Source organism: Urocitellus parryii, chromosome 2, assembly GCF_045843805.1.
Source record: "Urocitellus parryii isolate mUroPar1 chromosome 2, mUroPar1.hap1, whole genome shotgun sequence".
NCBI lineage: Eukaryota > Metazoa > Chordata > Mammalia > Rodentia > Sciuridae > Urocitellus > Urocitellus parryii.
The window spans coordinates 53,183,510-53,202,489 of NC_135532.1; the positions used below are offsets into that span (position 1 = coordinate 53,183,510).

The following is an 18,980-nucleotide window of genomic DNA, read 5'->3' on the forward strand; positions in this document are numbered from 1 at the left end:
TTTTAATATTTTAATGAACCCAAAACTATATATAACAGGAAAAAGTTCTCAATTTTTTTTTTATTATTTTAAAAAGATCCTGGTGTTTTCTACGTTCTGAGACACATAAGAATTGAAATCCAAACAATTTCCAAAGTTATATTCTATAATTGAACTAAATGAAATCCAAGGATTGAAAAGTTTTTTTTTTTTTTTTTTTTTTTTTTTTTTAAGTTAGCAAAAGATTTAGTTACAACTCTCAACCTTTGACTGAGGGAGCATAAACGGCCAACAATCCCATCACAGTGTTTGAACAGAAGCCACACTTCTCACAAGCTACTCTCAGCTGCATCTCAGCCACATGCTTGAACATAACAAATAAATTTTAACACAGGGCTGCTTCTGAGACACACAGGACTTTGGATCAAGGATTTCCCCTGTGTCCTGGCCATTTCTCCTAGAACTTCAGGGCAGCTTGAGACACTTCCTCAATTCCCTCCCTCTTCCTTACCTAGGGTCAGACCTACGTGGAGTTGGATGGTTCTCCAGCCCCTCCAGACCCCTCTTCCAAAGACTGTCACAGGCATTTAGCCCAATCCCTCACACACCAAACCTCCCCTTCTCAGAGGAACCAGACCAACATCCCTTATTTCACAAAGCAAATTCCAAGAAGAGTATCATTTTCAAATCATCTGATTGAAAAGTATTATAACTAAAAATACAACCTTGGGGCTCTGGTTGTGGTTCAGTGGCAGAGCACTTGCCTAGCATGTGTGAGGCACTGGGTTCGATCCTCAGCATCACATATAAATTTTTAAAAAATCAAGATACATCGACAACTAAAAAATATTCAAAAAATGTATATATAACCTTTTCTTTTTTGTTATATATGTATTTTTCATTTATTTTAATTAGTTATAGATGACAGTAGCATGCATTTATGCACTTTGATATATCATATACTCAATGGAATATTAGTCAGCTTTAAAGAAGAGTAAAATTATGAAATTTGCCAGTAAATGGTTGGAGTTGGAGAATATCATGCTAAGCAAAATAAGCCAATACAACAAAACCAAAGGCCAAATGTCTTCTCTAATATGCAGTTGCTAATCCACAATAAGGCAGGTGGCACTAGGGAAGAATAGCATTAGCTTAGATTAGGTAGAGGGAAGTGATGGGAGGGGAGTGGAGGGGATATGGGGATAGGAACGACAGTAGAATGAAACAGATATTATTATTGTATGTATATATGTGACTGCTGACCAATATGATTCTGCAACATGTACACTCAGAAAAATGAGAAATTATATCCTATCAATATAACCCTTTCTTAAGAGTTATTATTGAACAGAATACTTCATTTCCCTTTGTTGTGCTCTGTACAGGATCACACTCCGCACTCTCATGCTTTGTGAGGTGTGTGAATGCCCCATACACAACACATAGCCTTCCTCTAGTAAAGTTCCAAGACACCAAGGGGGTAGATAATAATCCTGGCTTTTTCCTTTTGGGAAAATACATTCTAGGATATAGAATGCCTCCCATAGACATTCTAGAAAGACATACCAACCACTAACCACCCCTGTCCATGACTGCATCAATGTTATCATCATAGCTTAGGAAATCAAGAGATATGATAGTTGCGAATCAATGTGAATGTATGTAACACCACAGAATGGCACATTAAAAAAAAAACTGAAGAGAACAATGGCTATGTATTTCAACAAAAGTAAACAAACTGCAGATCTGAGTTATTTTTACTGCAAAATAAAAAAAAGAGGTCCACAAAAGTACAACAGAAACCCATCTAATTTTCAGTGTCTAAAGAATATGGTAAAGCAAATTTTTTGAAGCCTGGAGGCAGTTAAATAAAAAGATATTAAGCATATTTTCTTTTTTTTATTGGTTGTTCAAAACATTACAAAGCTCTTGACATATGATATTAAGCATATTTTCAGTGAGCAAAAGATGTTAGTTACATCTAGATTCACATTGAAGTATCAAAGACATTAATGTTACCCCCCTCTCATAACCAAGCTTGTCTGTCTTTTCCCTTATTCATATTTGCCCTCTGAAAGAACTTTCTTCCCTCTAGATTCAGAAACTTTGGAAAATATGTTTTCGTTTTAGTCAATAACGCCAATAGGGAAAATTCTCTTGTATTACCTGAACCAGAATTAAAGAAAGTTTCGTTCCCTTCATTCTACATTCCAAGTATATTGAATGTATACAAATAACACTAGGAGCATCCAACTGAAGGAAAAGCAACCAAGACAACTCTAAGAAGCTCAGCAGTGTGTTCTATTTCAATACAATTCTCCCTGAGCTTTGCACATTTCTGCATGTATTGCAGTAGAGGCATTGATGGGCTTTGTTCTAGATTTAAGTACAGTAAACAACAACCTCAGAGGATAGAGGCAGCATTGTCCCTTCCAACAAAGGGCAGGCAAACTCCTAGTCCAATATAATAAAGTCACCATCTGGTATAGAATCAGCATGCTTACCGCTCATTCTAGAAGATTCAGGTTCCATAAGCTCAAAGTTCCTCTCCTACAGCACACTCACCATCTCCCACCAGAGAGCTCTGCCATTTGACAACCATAGCTAAACTTTACTAAGCATTCTGTCACAATAGCAGAAGACAGCTATGGTTCCTGTGCCTACCATGCATAATATCTTTCTGCATTTCCACGTGTCTGCCGTCATATCTCAACCCCCATAACCCTAGGTCAATCATTCTATGAGATGGGTGAGTGAAACAGATCAAAGTGACAGACTGGACTATCTTCAGACAGACACTCCAAAAAGAAAGATTAAAATCAATTATTTCCTGAACTAAGAATCATAAATATTATCAGCCAGCTCGAAAGCCATGTTGATAGCCTTGTCTCCTATAGGCATTTGGGTAACAATGATTCCAACTGAGGGTCCCCAACAACTATAAACAACATTTTCCTTCCAAAAATGCCATGTGTGTCTTCAAGAGAGAATAACTCATATGAAAGACAGGCATTAACTTGCCTCTCTTTTCAAATATATCATAACTGACACATTATGTGTTTAGGGAAAAACACTACCAGTGTGCCATGCAATTCAGATAACTTTGGAAATCACTTCAAAGTCAAGCTTCCTTCGGTTAATCTAAGAAAGGTGGGGTGGAATGGGATGATTCACTATATTCCCCCTCATGCAGTTATTCCTGGAATGAAAGTCAGACATTTAAAAATGCTGTTATGAAATTTTTCCTGGGTTTTAGCTGAGATAATCAGTGATACCACATCATCCCTGACAGCACTTAGGGCAGCTTCAAGTCACTGGCCAGGGTTGCTTTGCATAAAAGAATTGCCCTGGACTTCCTCCTTCCTGAAGCAGAAGTCTGTGAGATCATTAACATATCATTCTGCATATAAATTAATACATCAGCCTTGTGGAAAGAACAATTGAAAATTTTAAGGAGAAAGCCAACTGTTGTGCTAAGGTCTCCCTGAGCCTTTCACATTTCTGCATGTATTGTAGTAATTGACTTCCTGATCCAGTCTCATTGGAGGAGTCTTTATTATATAGCCTACAAGGCAACTTAACAGATTTCATCACAGCCTATATCAATAAGATCATAGCTAACTGCCTGCTGGCCCTGCCCCTAAGGTCAGGGTTTATCTCCTTCAACACCATACTGCACCTGGTCTTCCTCACATCACACTATGAGCTTCATGCTGGAAATGGGGGCTGCTATAAAACTAACACAAGAGTCTTTATTTTTGACCTAGAAGTTTATGTTTGTTGACAGCACCCATTAAACATGTTAGTTTACAAGCAGTGGGAAACCTGGAACCCTTCAAGTTCTTGATACTCCCAGTTACCACTCCAATGGGACTGGATCAGAAAAACACAATTAGGGTAGGGAGGAGGTGCAGCTTTGCTGTTATTTCAGACTTAGGAACACGTACACAGAAGAAAAACCAATGTCAAAAAAAAACAAACTAAGATTCACACACTTATTCCTTTCCTGACATAAACATCTGAATACATACCAATCAACTCTATGAACAACAGCAAGGGTTTCAACAAACCCTTTGAAATCCAGATCCCCTTGCAAAATACAGTTCTCACAAGAGAAGATGGAAGACACACATAGAAAGGAGGAGAGAGAAATGAGATAACAGAAAATTAAAATGTGGCAAAAACTAGAGATTGGCAAATCTATATTTATTCCAAACCTCTTCTAAGTAAGACCAGGCCAACAAGAGAGAACAATCACACACACACACACACACACACACACACACACACACACACACACACAAATGGACCTATGATAGACAGCGTGGTTCTCCAAGGACATCTGTGGCAGAAGGTATCTCTGTTCCTAGCATCTCAAGGTAGTGTTTTGGGATCATGTTTCTGAGAACATTGTTGTGACATGGTACAGCATTCTTCTTCTGTTCATGACACTTATGATTACATATCAATCATACATGGTTCTGTGGGCCTTGAAAAATTTTATGAGGTACTCAATACCATTTTCTATTTAAATGGCCTAGAATGGATTAGGTTGCTTGCAGCTGAAGAAATCTTCCTGATATATTTGAGAAAATAAACTGAAGTATATTAGTGCAATTTCCAGTATTTATTATTGGTTTTAATTAGTTATACAGGACAGCAGAATGCATTTATGCACTTCAATAGATCATACATAAATGGGGTATAAGGTCTCATTTTTCTGATTGTAGAATCACATCAGTCATGCAGTCATATTATGTACATAAGGTAATAATGTCTGTTTCGTTCTACTATCTTTCCTATCCCCATATCCCCTCCTCTTCCCTCACTCACCTCTACCTAATCTAAGGTAACTCTATTCTTCCCTAGTGCCTTCCCTTCATTAGGAATTATCATCCATATATCAGAGAAAACATTTAGCCTTTGGTTTTTTTGTTTATACTTTCTTTCCTGAAAATAAGACTCTCTAACAACTGAAAATAACTATAAGATATTTCGGGTACTTCGTTTTTTATTTTATTACTAAACTATATCAAATGGGGGAAATACACTCAATTTCTATCAAAATTATAGGCAGTCAAATTATCTTTATTATGATCACACTCTGAATAAAATCAAACAATTTTCCTTTAAAAAGCACTTTGCTATAAACATACATTGCAATAAAAAATTCCTCATTGTTCTTTATATTACTATCTCCCATTTTCTCCAATTTAAAAGCAAATAATTGGTTTCTATTTTATTTGGTAACAAACAAGTTTTATTTTTAATTTGATGATCTGCTAATATCGCCCAGATTAATTCATTTTAATAAATGTGAATTAGGAAGATAATGGAATAAAATGGGCACTTAGAACAATGGCTTTATGGGAAAATTGACAATCAGCTAGTTCTAAAATAACCAAATTTGTAGAAAATTCAGAAACCCTCAAAGAAAGTATATTTATGTTAGTAAAGTGTTGCTTCATAATTTTAATGAAAATAGAGCATAATCAGTAATCCTCAGAAGAGAATCTATTTTACCTTTTTTTTAATTGAGGGTGGGGTGAGGTAAGCTAAATTACCTTGTTGCAAATAGTACCTTTTACTCTTAAGCTTGCCATCTGCTAGTTTTTCAAACATTAGGCTTAATAATAAGAAGCCTTTGTTAAAGGGTAAAACCCACAATAAAATGAACAGTGAAAATTAAAATTTAGAATTCTCTTCCCATTATCTACTCTTTATCAGCAACATGGAATGTACTCAGAAAATGAGAAAAGGTGATTTTAAATGATGCCAACATGACTTTTCTTGATGCAAATTAAGATTTAAGAACTGCATCAAGAAATTTATTTCAGCATTTGAAGGACATCAAAAAAGTTCAATACCACCAAGTGTAACAGAAAATATAATTACTTACAACTGAACAAATTACTTTTGTAAAAACCAATTAGTTTCAAATATAATCAACCATCTATACCATTGTAAAAATTCTCAAGAACTGAATCAAATACATGATTTCCATAGCTATCAAAGGTCAATGTTGCCAGGTGAGATAGCATACACACCTTAGGAGGCTGAGGCAGGAGGATCACAAGATCAAGGCCACCCTTGGCAAACTAACAAAGCCCTAAGCAACCTAGCAAGACTATCTTGAAATTAAAAATTAAAAAATAGGCTAGGGACATAGCTCAGTGGTTAAGCACTTCTGGGTTCAATCAATGGTACCAAAAAAGGGAGAGGGGGAGGGAGTGTTGCTGCTATCCCTCCTCTACTACACTGCTATACCATTACCATAAAATAAGGCCAATAAGAGGTAGTTCAAAGAGAAATCATCCTGACAAATGTAATTAGCCGCATTATTTGTAACAAACAATGGAAATGACCAAAATGTCTGACAACTGATAAACTAAATATGGTGTATTCAATATATAATGGAATAATAGGTGGCAATAAAAAAATGAACTACTGATACACATTCCAACAAAGATAAACCTTGAAAATATTATGTTAAATGAAAGAAGCCAGTCACAAAGAACTAATAATTGCATGATTATATTAATGTGCAGTGTCTGGAATATGTAAAACTACAGAGACAGAAGGTAGGTTACTGGTGGCCTAGGGCTAGAATGTATGAAGGAATTTGGGGGTTACAGCTAAGGGGTGAGAACTTTCTTTTGGGAGCATTGAAAATACTATGAGATTGATTGTGATTAATACATCTGAATGTAAAAAAAATACACACTTTAAATGGGTAAATAATATGACATACGAATTTTATCCAAATATAACTTTATTTAAAAACCACCCAAAAACTAAATTCAATTTTGAAATAGAATTTTAAAAATTTCTTCAAGTGTTAATGTCTTAATCTTATGGATAGTAAGCCAGAACTGTTTAAAACATCAGATGAAATAGAACACCTACACAAGAGGAAATCAAAAAGATTCAAGGAAGAAAGGAAGGAAAAGAAAAGAACAGAAAGAAGAGACAGAAGTAGAACAAGAAGGAATATGAATTAAATGACCCCAGCACAAGAAGCAAAAACTACAGGTGTCAGCAGTGGAGAACAAAGGCAAGTCCCCAATTCCCCTGCCATCTGCCATGCGCAGAATGAGTGAAGAGGGGCTTTTTTCCATGCCCATGGCAGCTGGACACATGCAATAGAGAACATACATTCAGATCCTCAGTTCTACCTACTGCAGAGGGACACAAATCACAGCAACAAGGTCCCTCACCAGCCACTCACATTGTTGTCAGCTGATATGTCACAGTCAATTCATCAGCTTCACAGTTTCTAACATCATCTGATTTTGCTTCAAATAACATCTTTTAATTTTAATTTAATGTTTCTTAATTTTAAGACTTGGATTTTCTATTCCTATCACAACTAGAAACAATAAAAGGATCAAGCACCAGAGAACATTTAAAATTAAAAAAAAAAAACTACAAGTAGAGTCCAGGCATGGTGGCATAAGCTTGTAAACTCGGCAGTTTAGAAGGCTGAGAAAGGAGGATCACATGTTCAAGCCAGCCTTAGCAACTTAATGAGGCCCTAAGCAACTTGATGATACCCTGTCTCAAAATAAAAAAACATAAACAGGGCTGGGGATGTGGCTCTGTGGTTAACTGCCCCTGAGTTCAATACTTAGTACCGAAAAAGAAAAAAATAATACAATTATAACTTTTACATATAATTTTTTTTTACATATAATTTAAAACAGATGTGCTTCATACTTATTAGCACACCAGTTTCCAAAAGTTGTTGCTCATCAGAATCACCTAAGGATTCTTTTAAAACTCCCAAGGCCACGTCACAACCAGGTAAAATAAATTGTTAAAATCCTGGAAATGAGAATCAATATCAATATATTATTTAAAAATGCTCAGGTTTGAGCATCACAACAATCATACCAAAAATCTTCTTGTCTGTTTTCATATTTTTGAAGGAGAATTAGATGAATATTAGTTAGCTGAATACTAAAATGATTTAAGTCTAAATGTAAATTTTTTGGAAAAAAAAAACAGTTTAAGAATATCTCATATAACCCTAAGATTCTTCTTTTTTCCTTCTTTTTCTTTTCTTTTTTGTGATGTTGAAGATCAAACCTAGCGCTAATGTGATCTGCCACAGAAGTAAAGTTCTAGCCCTATGACTTTGAATTTTATTGTGACTCATATAAACTCTCAGCTTATTAGTCATGAATATTAAAACAATGAGAAGCCTCAATTAATATAATTGATGAAACTGATTAAAAATAATATTAATAATTAAGCCTAATAGAATAAACAGTTTAAAGAACTATGGTGATATGTTTTATTGAAAAACCAGTAATTTTACTCCTAGAAAAGTAACCTAAGGAAGTAATCATGGATGTTTGCCAAGACATCTATAAGACAAATTATAACAATACAAATTGAAATTCTAGACATTCACTAAAAATAATACTATAAAAGAAAATTAAGTAGCATGCAGTTTCATAATATAGTATCTACATACAAACCAGTCACAAAATAGTTTCACAAAACCTATGTATAGATTTCATATACATGGAACCTACTTGCAGTTGAACTGAATTATGCCGAAGGCCTTCCACAATAGAAGAAAATCTGTCAATTTTTCTTTCTTCTCCAGCTGAAGTTAAAGCTTCTAAAACTTCTTCAAGGCTATTGGAAATGTGAAAGTCTATTAATTAAATTGCAAATGACACAAATACCATCATGCAACTGCTTCATCCTGCTATAGGTGTTTATATGCTGAGGCAACCAGTAACACTTTTAGAAGTAACTTACTGAGTACATACCATGGACCAAGCACTGTTCTAAGCATAATTTATGCTTCAATTCATTTAATCCTGACAATGCCCTAAGAAAATGTGCATTCATCAAGTATTTATATACCACTTACCACTTATCAGGCACTATTTGAGCCAATTTACAAATATCAAATATTTTTTTAACTTTTTAATTGATACATTAAAATTATACATATTTGTAGGGTTCCGTGTCATGTTTCTATACATGTATATATCGTGGAATGCTGAAACTAGGATAAGCATACTGTCTCCTCAAACTTAGGTCACTTCTCTATGGTAAAAACAAACATTCAAAATCCTTTCTTCTAGCTTTCTTGAAATACACAATAGATTATCATTAGTAGAGTTAATTTACTGTGAATTAATGTATATAAAAAAAATATGAAGTGAGTACTATTATTAATCCCCACAATAGATTAGGAATCGGAAGCAGAAAAACATTAAGCAACTTGTTTAGTGGCTCACATCTGCTACATTGTGGAACAAGGTTCTGGAACCAGACAGCCTTGTTGCAGTGAGCAAAAAAAGCTCTCACCAATACATTCCAATGCCTTTCAAATAAATGAAGTTGTAATAGCCAAAAATACACAGTAAGATACTTTAAGTATTCAAATGTACAATATAATTATGCAAGAGCTATATGCCTCCTCCTCTTGTAAAGAATAATGTGTATCTAAGCTATTATAGATGCTTATTTTGTGGATGGAGGCAAATAGTTCTAAATGTTATTTACATTATTTTAATACCCATTCTGAAGTCAAGAAGCAATAAAAAAGGGAGAAAAGGATAGGAGGAAGAAAAGGGCGAAGGAAGGAAAAGAAAGAGAAAATGGGAAAAGAGAGAGAGGAAGAGGAGGACAAACAGAAAGAAAAAGGAAGGAGAGTAGAAAAAAAAAAAAAACAGGAGTCCAAGAGGATCTGGAGAGAGGAAAAGGAGGAGGGAAGGGGGAAGGGAGAGAAAGAAAGGATGGAGGAGAAGGGAGAAACGAAGGAGAAGTTTAAAAGTACCATATATGTATATCAACATGTATATAGATGCTAAGACATTAATTCTTAGACTTCCACAACAAAAAACATGATATTTTAAAACTGCAAAGGATAAAGTACTAAAGCCAGATGCCATGCTTGGGACAATAGCTGGGTTTAACTAAGCCTCTTCTATAGATATACACTACAGGTATACACTGTGTATACACTGGGAACAAGGAACCAGGCCTAAGTGGTGCCTTTGATTCTGCAACTGTGGCTCCTCTAAACTGGCTCAATCCCACTGGCTAAAGCAGGATCTCCCTGAGGCAGATTTTCAAAGGAATGCAGGAGGCTGTGCTTATTGGGCTCTGCATACCCTTGTATGAGATGTCTGTGTACTTTTGGTTGTTCAGTTCATTCATTGTAATCGTTTTCAAAAGGCATTTATATGCTTTCTTATAATTAGAAGACCAAATTCCTTTAAAGAAGAAAAAAAAAGTTTATAATTATCTGGAATAAGTACAATAGTCTAAGAAATACAGTTAACTGCTTTAAAGCTTTAGTATGTACTGTATGGTCAAAGACTTTGTACCCTCAGGCAGTATAGTACTATCACATATAAAATTTCCAAAATATACATATATATTTTTCAAATACCTATGTTTGTTTATATAAGGGAATATACATAGCACACAGCTTGAATTAATTCTATCTCAAAAAAATTAAATAGAACCAATATATATATTTTTCAGTCTGCACATAGTGTTTGAATTCAAAACAGTTCAAACTATGATGAAGAAATACGTTTTTCAATGGAACATTTTGGCCCATAACATATGGATAAAGAGAAAAAATTACTCAGCATTTCTTTTTAGTCAATCAGAATTTAAATCAAATGTTTACATAAAATTCAACATGTATTTAAATTTTAAATGAATAGATACCATTAAATGAATAAACTTTTGAAGCTTATTATTTACCATGACAAAAAAGCAAAGAACACTTACATGCTTTCCTCTCCTACAATGCACACAGCGGAAAGGAGCTTAACCACATCTGTCATCATACTGGGGTGCTTGGGATCCATGGCTTTGGCCAATAAGGAAAGACTCCTTTCTTCACTCATAATTCTTTCTAAACCATACTATATTATTTTGGAAACAAGAGGTTAAATATTAAGAGTTAATTGAAAAAAAACATGCCTAAATCGAAATGCAGTTATTTAGAAATTTTTATAAGAATACATTCTCACAACTAGTAAAGTCTGAAAACATGCATGCCTGTAGCACATTAAAAATTCACAAAAGTATTCACATTATGTCAAGAATTGTGAGGCTATACCAAATACAGAGAACAGAAGAGTAAAATGAGATTTTCCAACAGCTAAACAGACCATACTAAAACAGTCACCGAGGTCATGAGGAATTTATTCCTGGGCAAGAAGGCTGGTAAGAGAGCTGTATGCATAAGTAAGCACACAGCACTGTTGAAGAGAAACACAAGGCAAACCACATTGTGTGCAGTAATCTGTCATTTTGAACCAATAAGTAAAACTATTTTCAATAAAATTAATCCACTATAATAAAATCATTTCAGCATATAAAAAATGTCAAACATTCTATTAATGAGAGGTTTCACTTTTTTCTTCCTATTTGAAATCCAGGTGTATTTTACACGTACAGCACATCTCATTTCAGATTAGACATATTTCAAGCCACATTTGACTACCATATTATATTGTGCAGGCCTAGAGAGTAACACTATATTTATAAACCAGCAAAAGTTGAAGGAAAATCTGAGGAAGGTCCCATGTAGAAACTGCCTTAGCAAATGTTGTATCCTAATCACAATGATAGTAATCATCAAGAAGGCAATGCAGTTGTAAACACAAATGTTAATTTGGGATGAGGGTCATCTATTTGCTGCTGCCAGGACATTACATCCAATAAGAAAATGAGGAGCTATATCAATGACATGGTGGTTTAAGATTGTATACATCTCTTGGGCCTATTTATAATCTATCTGTATAAGTGTCAAAAAAATAGGCTGAACAAAAGCAATTGAATAATACCATTTACCTATCATGCATCTCAAAGGATTCCTCTAAGGAAGAAGAAACTGGTTGATCTGAAACACTACTAGGCACTAAAAAGAGTCCTTGATTCCAATTAGAAACCTATCAACTATGACTTGAAATTAGCAGTACATATAAGCACCAAAGTCAAAGCATAACAAGTTTAGACCCAAATGCTTTGACTGTTATAAAGGCCTATTTATAACTTTCTTGCCTTGCATCTGACATTTATGTAAAGAAACCTTCACACTGTGCGAAAATATTGCATTTGCTTTAAACCAATGAAAAACACAGGTACAGTGGAGAAAGTACAAGCCAATGGATGAGCCAAGTACCCCAGGATAAGACTTTCACAAAGACTTCTCTGTCTCCATGATGGGAGAATGTTTACAGAAACAGCTAAGCCAGCCATGAAATGCTCACTTCTGTGATGCCCAGGACTGGAAACAGAGCAAAACAGCGGGCATTGGAACAGAAACTACAACATGCCTTGATAATCATAGGAATTGTCAGCAGATTATAAAGTACCATTTAAATCTGGTTCACAAGGTCAATCAGTCAATGATTACCAAGAACCAAAGAGCTCAGTTTGTACTAAAAATCCTGAGGATTAAGGAAAGCTTGTACCTAGCATTTCCCCTTCATTTCCCACCTACCTGGCTGCCCTTAGCCAGTGTCTATCATTCTTAATCAGAACCATGTAGCTCCTCCAGCCATTCAAGATGACTCATGGTGATGTCCTTCAAGTGGTACAACCTACTTTCTCTGCAAAACCCTCTGACTCTTAAAATAGTGTGTGAGAAGGATAGAATATAAGCATTTTCTGATTTCATGGCATTAGCTATCATCTTGTGGCTCCAAAGACCCATCACAGGCAGTATCCTCTGATTTGGTTCATGTAAAAATGTGTAGTGCTCAGTTTAATGGGATTAGAATGAGGCCTGATTGCCACTATTCAGTATCTATAACTAAACAGAGAAATACCACCAACTTGTATAAAGTTACTCTCAATTATATATAAAATAAAAGTGAAGAGAAACCAAAACTATTGACTCTACATGCAAAATGGCCAACTTACCAGTGATAGCAATTAAAGTGCTTTTAATGAAGGCTATTATAGGCTACAGAGGTGTGACAAATTTTGGAAGATCTAAGGATGTAACTTTCTAAATGTCAAGGAACCACTCTGGGTAATATAACTGGCCTGTTCTAAACTGAGATCAATGCCAGGTTCCCCGTGCATTCTACATGAGGCCCATTATTACCTAACAGAATTTCAGGCCATTGAAGATGATGTTTTAGGTAGGCTATGATATTCTTCAAAATATGATCCACATACCAGTTTGATTTGAAAAAAAAATGTACCTTGTATTTGTCTCTACTTTTTTTTAATTTTACAAGTAAAATTTCTAATTTCTATATTTTCACTTTAGAAGGAGTCTCCTAAAGCAGTGCTATGAACTCAGTAGGAAAATACATCTCCCCATCATCAGTTTTTGAAGAAATGTTAATAATTTAAATACTAGTACTTAAGTATGTAGTCTAAAGTTTATTTAAATAGAATAAGGCAAAATGTCATACATTGAAATTAATCAGAAACATACAGAGTTTGCATGCAACAAATATCAGCAAACACCATCAATAAAATTTTCTTCTCTGAGGTCCAACAGCAACTAAAATGTCCAGTACTACTTCACTCATTGTGAAGTATACATACTTAGATGTTCAAACTAAAGGAATGTCAGGGAATAATGTCAATTTTGATTGTCAACAATGCATGGAAGAAAAAATGAAATGTGTCAGATAAATGCAACTTCAGTAAAGAACATAAAACATCTCTCCTTTCTAATGTATTATCTTTAAATATGAAAATCCTACAGATACTCCATATTACGTGTGGACTCAATATTGTATTGATCAAGACTGCTCCATTTCTGGAATCTTCTCAGACCTGTTGACATTAATTTCATTATAGATTATAATTCCCTGGAATGTATACAAGTGCTAAGTTGTTCCAACTTGAATCCTTGGTAATAATTATCATTACACTATTTTTTAAATAATCTAGTTTTAATAATCATCTATTATTCTAAGTTGACTAATTCCATATTTTTGAAAATTAAAAGAGGATGAAAGAAAAGAAGGGATTTAAAAACGAGAAGGGGGAATGAAAGAAAAGAGAGAATTTATCTACATATGAGGATTTACACATCATAAAAGGTCCATTCAATCCCAAGTGTCTCATGTTGCAGGATAGTTTGTTTCATACAAACTTGGAATCCAATTCAATATCTCCATTATGTACTGAAAAGCATATGAGAACAATACATCTCTTGAATGCAAATAAAACCCTATATTACAAAAATCTAGTTCATATAAGAATTGATGATGGACAAATACTAATTATCTATGTGCATACCTGTGTATTCATCAAGGCCTTTAGACACTGTATGACTTTGTGTTGGTTCTTCTTTACAACTTTTTCTTGGCTGTATAAACATAAAAAATATGAGTATTGGAATTAAAAGGGGAAATACAAACATAACTGAATTGAAAATTTTTTGTATACTTACATTTTTCCACTAATCAATTTTTCCAAAATGTCTAGTAATAATCCAAGTCCCTCATGTCCAAAGCTTTCGACCCAACTGAAAAATGGAAAAAGGTAGGGTTACACATTAAGTCACTACTTGAGTTTAGAATGTCATGATAATGCCTATACACATAAGGATTTTTTGCTTGCTGTACTCAAAATCATACATATACACATAAGAATAACAACAAATTCAAAATCATTCACGATTCATAATCTTTCATAGTAGAAGAAGGGGCAATATGGGATAAGATGGTGAAGAGCAACTCAGCTTGCACAAGCCTATCTCTTCCATGTTCCATGTTCAACAGCATTATGTTAGTATCCTGAAGACATCCCCAGCAATAACAAATATCTATATCACAGAAACTTTCAAAACCACCAGAGTTTCACCCACCCATTCACCTAGATCAGGCTATAAAACATTTATCAGCACACCACCATGGACTATTTCAAAATGGGCAAATGAATGAAGATCTGTAGAGGAAAGATGCAGACTAAGAAAAATATTACTGACAAAAATTGTCAACATAATAAAAAGGATGCTGTACAAGAATTTCACAAACTACTAAAATGCAGCTTACTGAATGTTAAGAATTTCCTAAGTTTCATAGTTGACTTGCATAAAATGATTTTTAATGAATATTTCCATCCTGATAAAATTGCAACTGTTCTGTAAAACTACTGATACAATCATGACATTTGAGTAAGACATTGTTACTACTACACAACAACTTAACTTGAACATAGAAAAACCACCTTGGTAAAAATGAATAGCTTATTTCACTGGTGATTTGGAAACCTACACAAATAATACAATGATAATAATATATCTCCAAAGAAAATTGGGTGGGGGAAAAAAGCTATACTAGGATTCACAGGTGTATATTTGTTTGTATGTAAGACTTTATATGTGCATACAATTTGAATAATAAAATGTTAGAAACAAAATTTCATCAAATTATCAAAAATAGAACATCACAAAGTATAAAAACAAGTTTGTGTAATTCACATGCCATAATATTACTTTGTTGTTTATTTCAGGTACAACATTTCCAATTAAACAAGAGTAAAAGGTATAATCAAAACAGCATGATATTGGCATAAAAACAGACACATAGACCAAAAGAAAAGCACAGACGCCCTAGAAATAAACCTAAAAATTAACAACAAACTAATTTACAATAAAAGTGCTAAGGATATGCAATGGAGAGCAGGTCTTTTCAATAAATATAGCTGAGAAAACTAGGGAATTCTTATGCACAAGAGTGAAACTAGACTCCTAACCTCTCACCATTTAGAGAAAAAAATCAATTCCAAATGGATTGAAGACAAAATATAAGACTTGTGTTATGGTTTAGATGTGAGGTGTCCCCCCCAAGAGCTCAAGTGTGAGACAATGCAAAAATGTTTGGAAGAGAAATGATGAGGTTATAGCTTTAACATAATCAAGGGCCTAATCCCAGATGGGATTAATTGAGTGGTGGCTGGAGGCAGGTGCAGTGTGGCTGGAGGACATTTCCTCTGGGGACTTGGCTTTGGGGTAGGGGAGAATGTTCATATCACTAATCATGAGGAGAATACAAGTCAAATCCAGAATGAGATATCACCTCACTCTAGTACAAATGGCTACTATCAAAAATACAACAACAAGCGCAAAGTGCAACAAGCGCAAAAAAACTACAAGACAAAGATATAAAGTAAAGAGAACCTTCACAAGCTGTTGGTAGGAGCAGCTGGTAAGCACAATCATTATGGGAACAGTATAGAGGTTCCTCAGAATTTCAAAACCACAACTACCACATGATCCAGCAATCCCCCTGCTGGGTATATATCCAAAGGAAATTAAATTAGTGTGTCAAAGTGACATCTGCACTCCAATGATTGTTGCAGCACTATTCACAATAACCAAGATAGGGAAACATCTAAGTATCCATCAGCTAAGGAATGGATAAAGAAGATATGGTACATATACACAATTAAATACCATTCAGCCATTAAAAGGATGAAATCCTGGCATTTGTGACAGCATGGATGGAACTAGAGATTATTAAATGAAAACAAGCTAGGCACAGAAAGACAAACACTTCATGGTCTCACAAATAGGTGGAATGGAGAAGAGTTGATCTCACAGAAGTAGGAAATGGAAGAGAGCTTACAGTAATTGGGGAGAGTAGGGGGAATGCAGAAATGTTGATCAAAGGGTCATAATTGAGGCAGAACAAGAACAAGAACTCCTGCTGTGCTCTTGAACAAGAGGGTAACTACAGATAACAATTATATACTCTGTACCTTCGAAAGCCAAAAGAATTTTGAAATTTTTTATAAGCATGCCTGTAATCCCAGTAGCTTGGGAAGGTGAAGCAGGAGGATCACAAATTTAAAGCCAGCCTCAGCATCTTAGCAAGGCCCTTAGCAGCAATTCAGCAAGGCCCTGTCTCTAAAATATAAAAAGAGCTGGGGATGTGGTTCAGTGGTTAAGAGCCCCGGGATTCAATCTATAGTACCAAAAAAAAAAAAAAAGATAGAGATAGAAATTAACCTGATTTAAACATTTCACAATATACATATGAATTAAAATATCACCATACCCCATTATGTGCATAATTTTTATGTTCCTCTGTATGTGTATGCATTTTAAAAATTCAGTGCTTAAAATCCATTTTCTTCATTTGCACTCTGAAACACAGCTTGCCCACCTACAAATTTTCAGAATTTGATATTACAAAAAAAAATCTAAACAGCATATTTCTTGCCACTTATATTGACACTCCCCTGTCAAGATTTTATTCATCTATTCTCTATCCAGGAAAAGTCACAGAATAACTAATTCAAAAATGCACAAACATAAGAAAGACATTACCTGCAAAGGACTGAACCCTGCCTGCTATTATGACTAAAACAGTTAAATAGATGTTTCTGTTTCCAATCAAGATGCTACTTCAAAAAAAGAAGAGTTACTCTCCATTATCAGTAACAGACAGACTGCCTGTAGGCATTTCATATCTTGCTTTAATGTCTCATGAGAACACCTAAGCATCTGCTTAACTGTTTGCCTTGTTGACATTCTATTTTGTATTTATTCTTATTTCACATGCAGCAGAGAAGCTTAAAATCAAACATATGAGGAATCATTTGAGAGCTGACTTAGTTGGTATTGAGATGCATAGAGAATCTGTGCTCTTGGGCCCCCAAGAGTTAGTACTTTCCCAGTGGGCCTTCAATATTTTGTTTGGAGTGAATTTTCAACCACTCTATATTCAATGTATATCCATAAATATATTCTAAAACTAATATAGTTTCAGATTATTCATACTGCTACCTTCAATGTGCACAATAAAATTAATATTCACAAAACTGCCTTATACCAAAATATACAAAGTGATTTTAAATTATGTTAGTACAACAAAGACTTTTTTGCACTAATTTTGCTTATGTTGTGACCCACTATAAAATTTATTAAAACATGCCAATCCATGTAAATCAGTAAGGCTCTCTGATCTGAGTAATTAAAAATACAACATAGCCATTTAAAATTTATCATTCCTAACATAATAATTATAACTAGAATAATAGGACCCCAATCAACTATTTCTAAACCCACTACATACCTCTCCTTTAAACTACAGAATATAAATCATTAAAATAAAATTTACACCTACTCATGTATATTACATGTAAACTAATTCTCTATCAAAGAAAACTTATTAAAGTTCCATGTGAAGAGAAATAATACCAAATTTATTTATATTCCAGGTTTTAATTTGCTGTGGCAATTAATCTTTCAACAACAAAATCAAAGAGATGGGCAACACTATAAAGTATAACCAGGTTACATATTACATTTCATTAGAGATACCAAAAACAACAAAAGTGTGACAGGGTGCCGCAGTCTGGCTGGGCACAAATCATGAGCCACTCAAGCAGGAACAAACTTTATTTCCGAACTAACTCCAATGCCACTCATGCGGCCCTTCCAGGTACACCACACACCAACTGGAACTCCCTCAACCGGAACTCCACCCACCAACCCAAACTCCCCAGGAACTCCAAAGTAGCAGGCGCCTGAGGGGGACAGCAGGGGTCTATATACAATTGAATACACAGCTTAACATAACCATCAATCTCAATGGCTCCCCTCTCAACCATTACTTCTGGCAAAATGCCAGGGGCCATTCCAACTGTGGCTCTCAACAACAGGGTACAGAGAAAGGACACAAACTGTTACTAAATAAAACATTTAAACATTAAAACACAAACTAAATATGTGTTAAAATTTCCATATTTTAAGACTTGTGAGGCCAGCATATTGCTTAGCAAGTTGTCATTCACAAATCCAGCTTCTCAGTGGTTTCATCCACCCCTACTATTTTCAACAATATTATTTTTAAGAATGGTGTAAAAATATCACTTCCTATCTTCTGGAAAGATGTTCAAGATAATAAAGGATACTGAGTAGGCTGATCCACAATCTTGACAGAGGTTTATTGAAAACCATAGCTTTCTCCAAAAGTGAAATTCTGTCATCATCAGTGTAAGAAACAACCTAGGAAAAAACTGTAAACTGATCT

General features: G+C 34.6%; 1 protein-coding gene across 4 annotated transcripts in view; it reads right to left on the reverse strand.

Annotated features, from left to right (window-relative positions):
* Diaph3 (diaphanous related formin 3) overlaps positions 1 to 18,980 on the reverse strand; it is a 460,724-nt gene that overhangs the window by 310,812 nt on the left and 130,932 nt on the right. For all 4 annotated transcript variants that reach the window (XM_077792732.1, XM_077792731.1, XM_077792729.1 and 1 more), the window contains 4 exons: positions 14,390 to 14,464; positions 14,236 to 14,305; positions 10,750 to 10,886; positions 8,520 to 8,625 (listed from right to left, as the gene is read on the reverse strand). In XM_077792732.1, the coding sequence (XP_077648858.1) occupies positions 8,520 to 8,625; positions 10,750 to 10,886; positions 14,236 to 14,305; positions 14,390 to 14,464 (388 nt within the window). The remainder of the gene's footprint in view (positions 1 to 8,519; positions 8,626 to 10,749; positions 10,887 to 14,235; positions 14,306 to 14,389; positions 14,465 to 18,980) is intronic.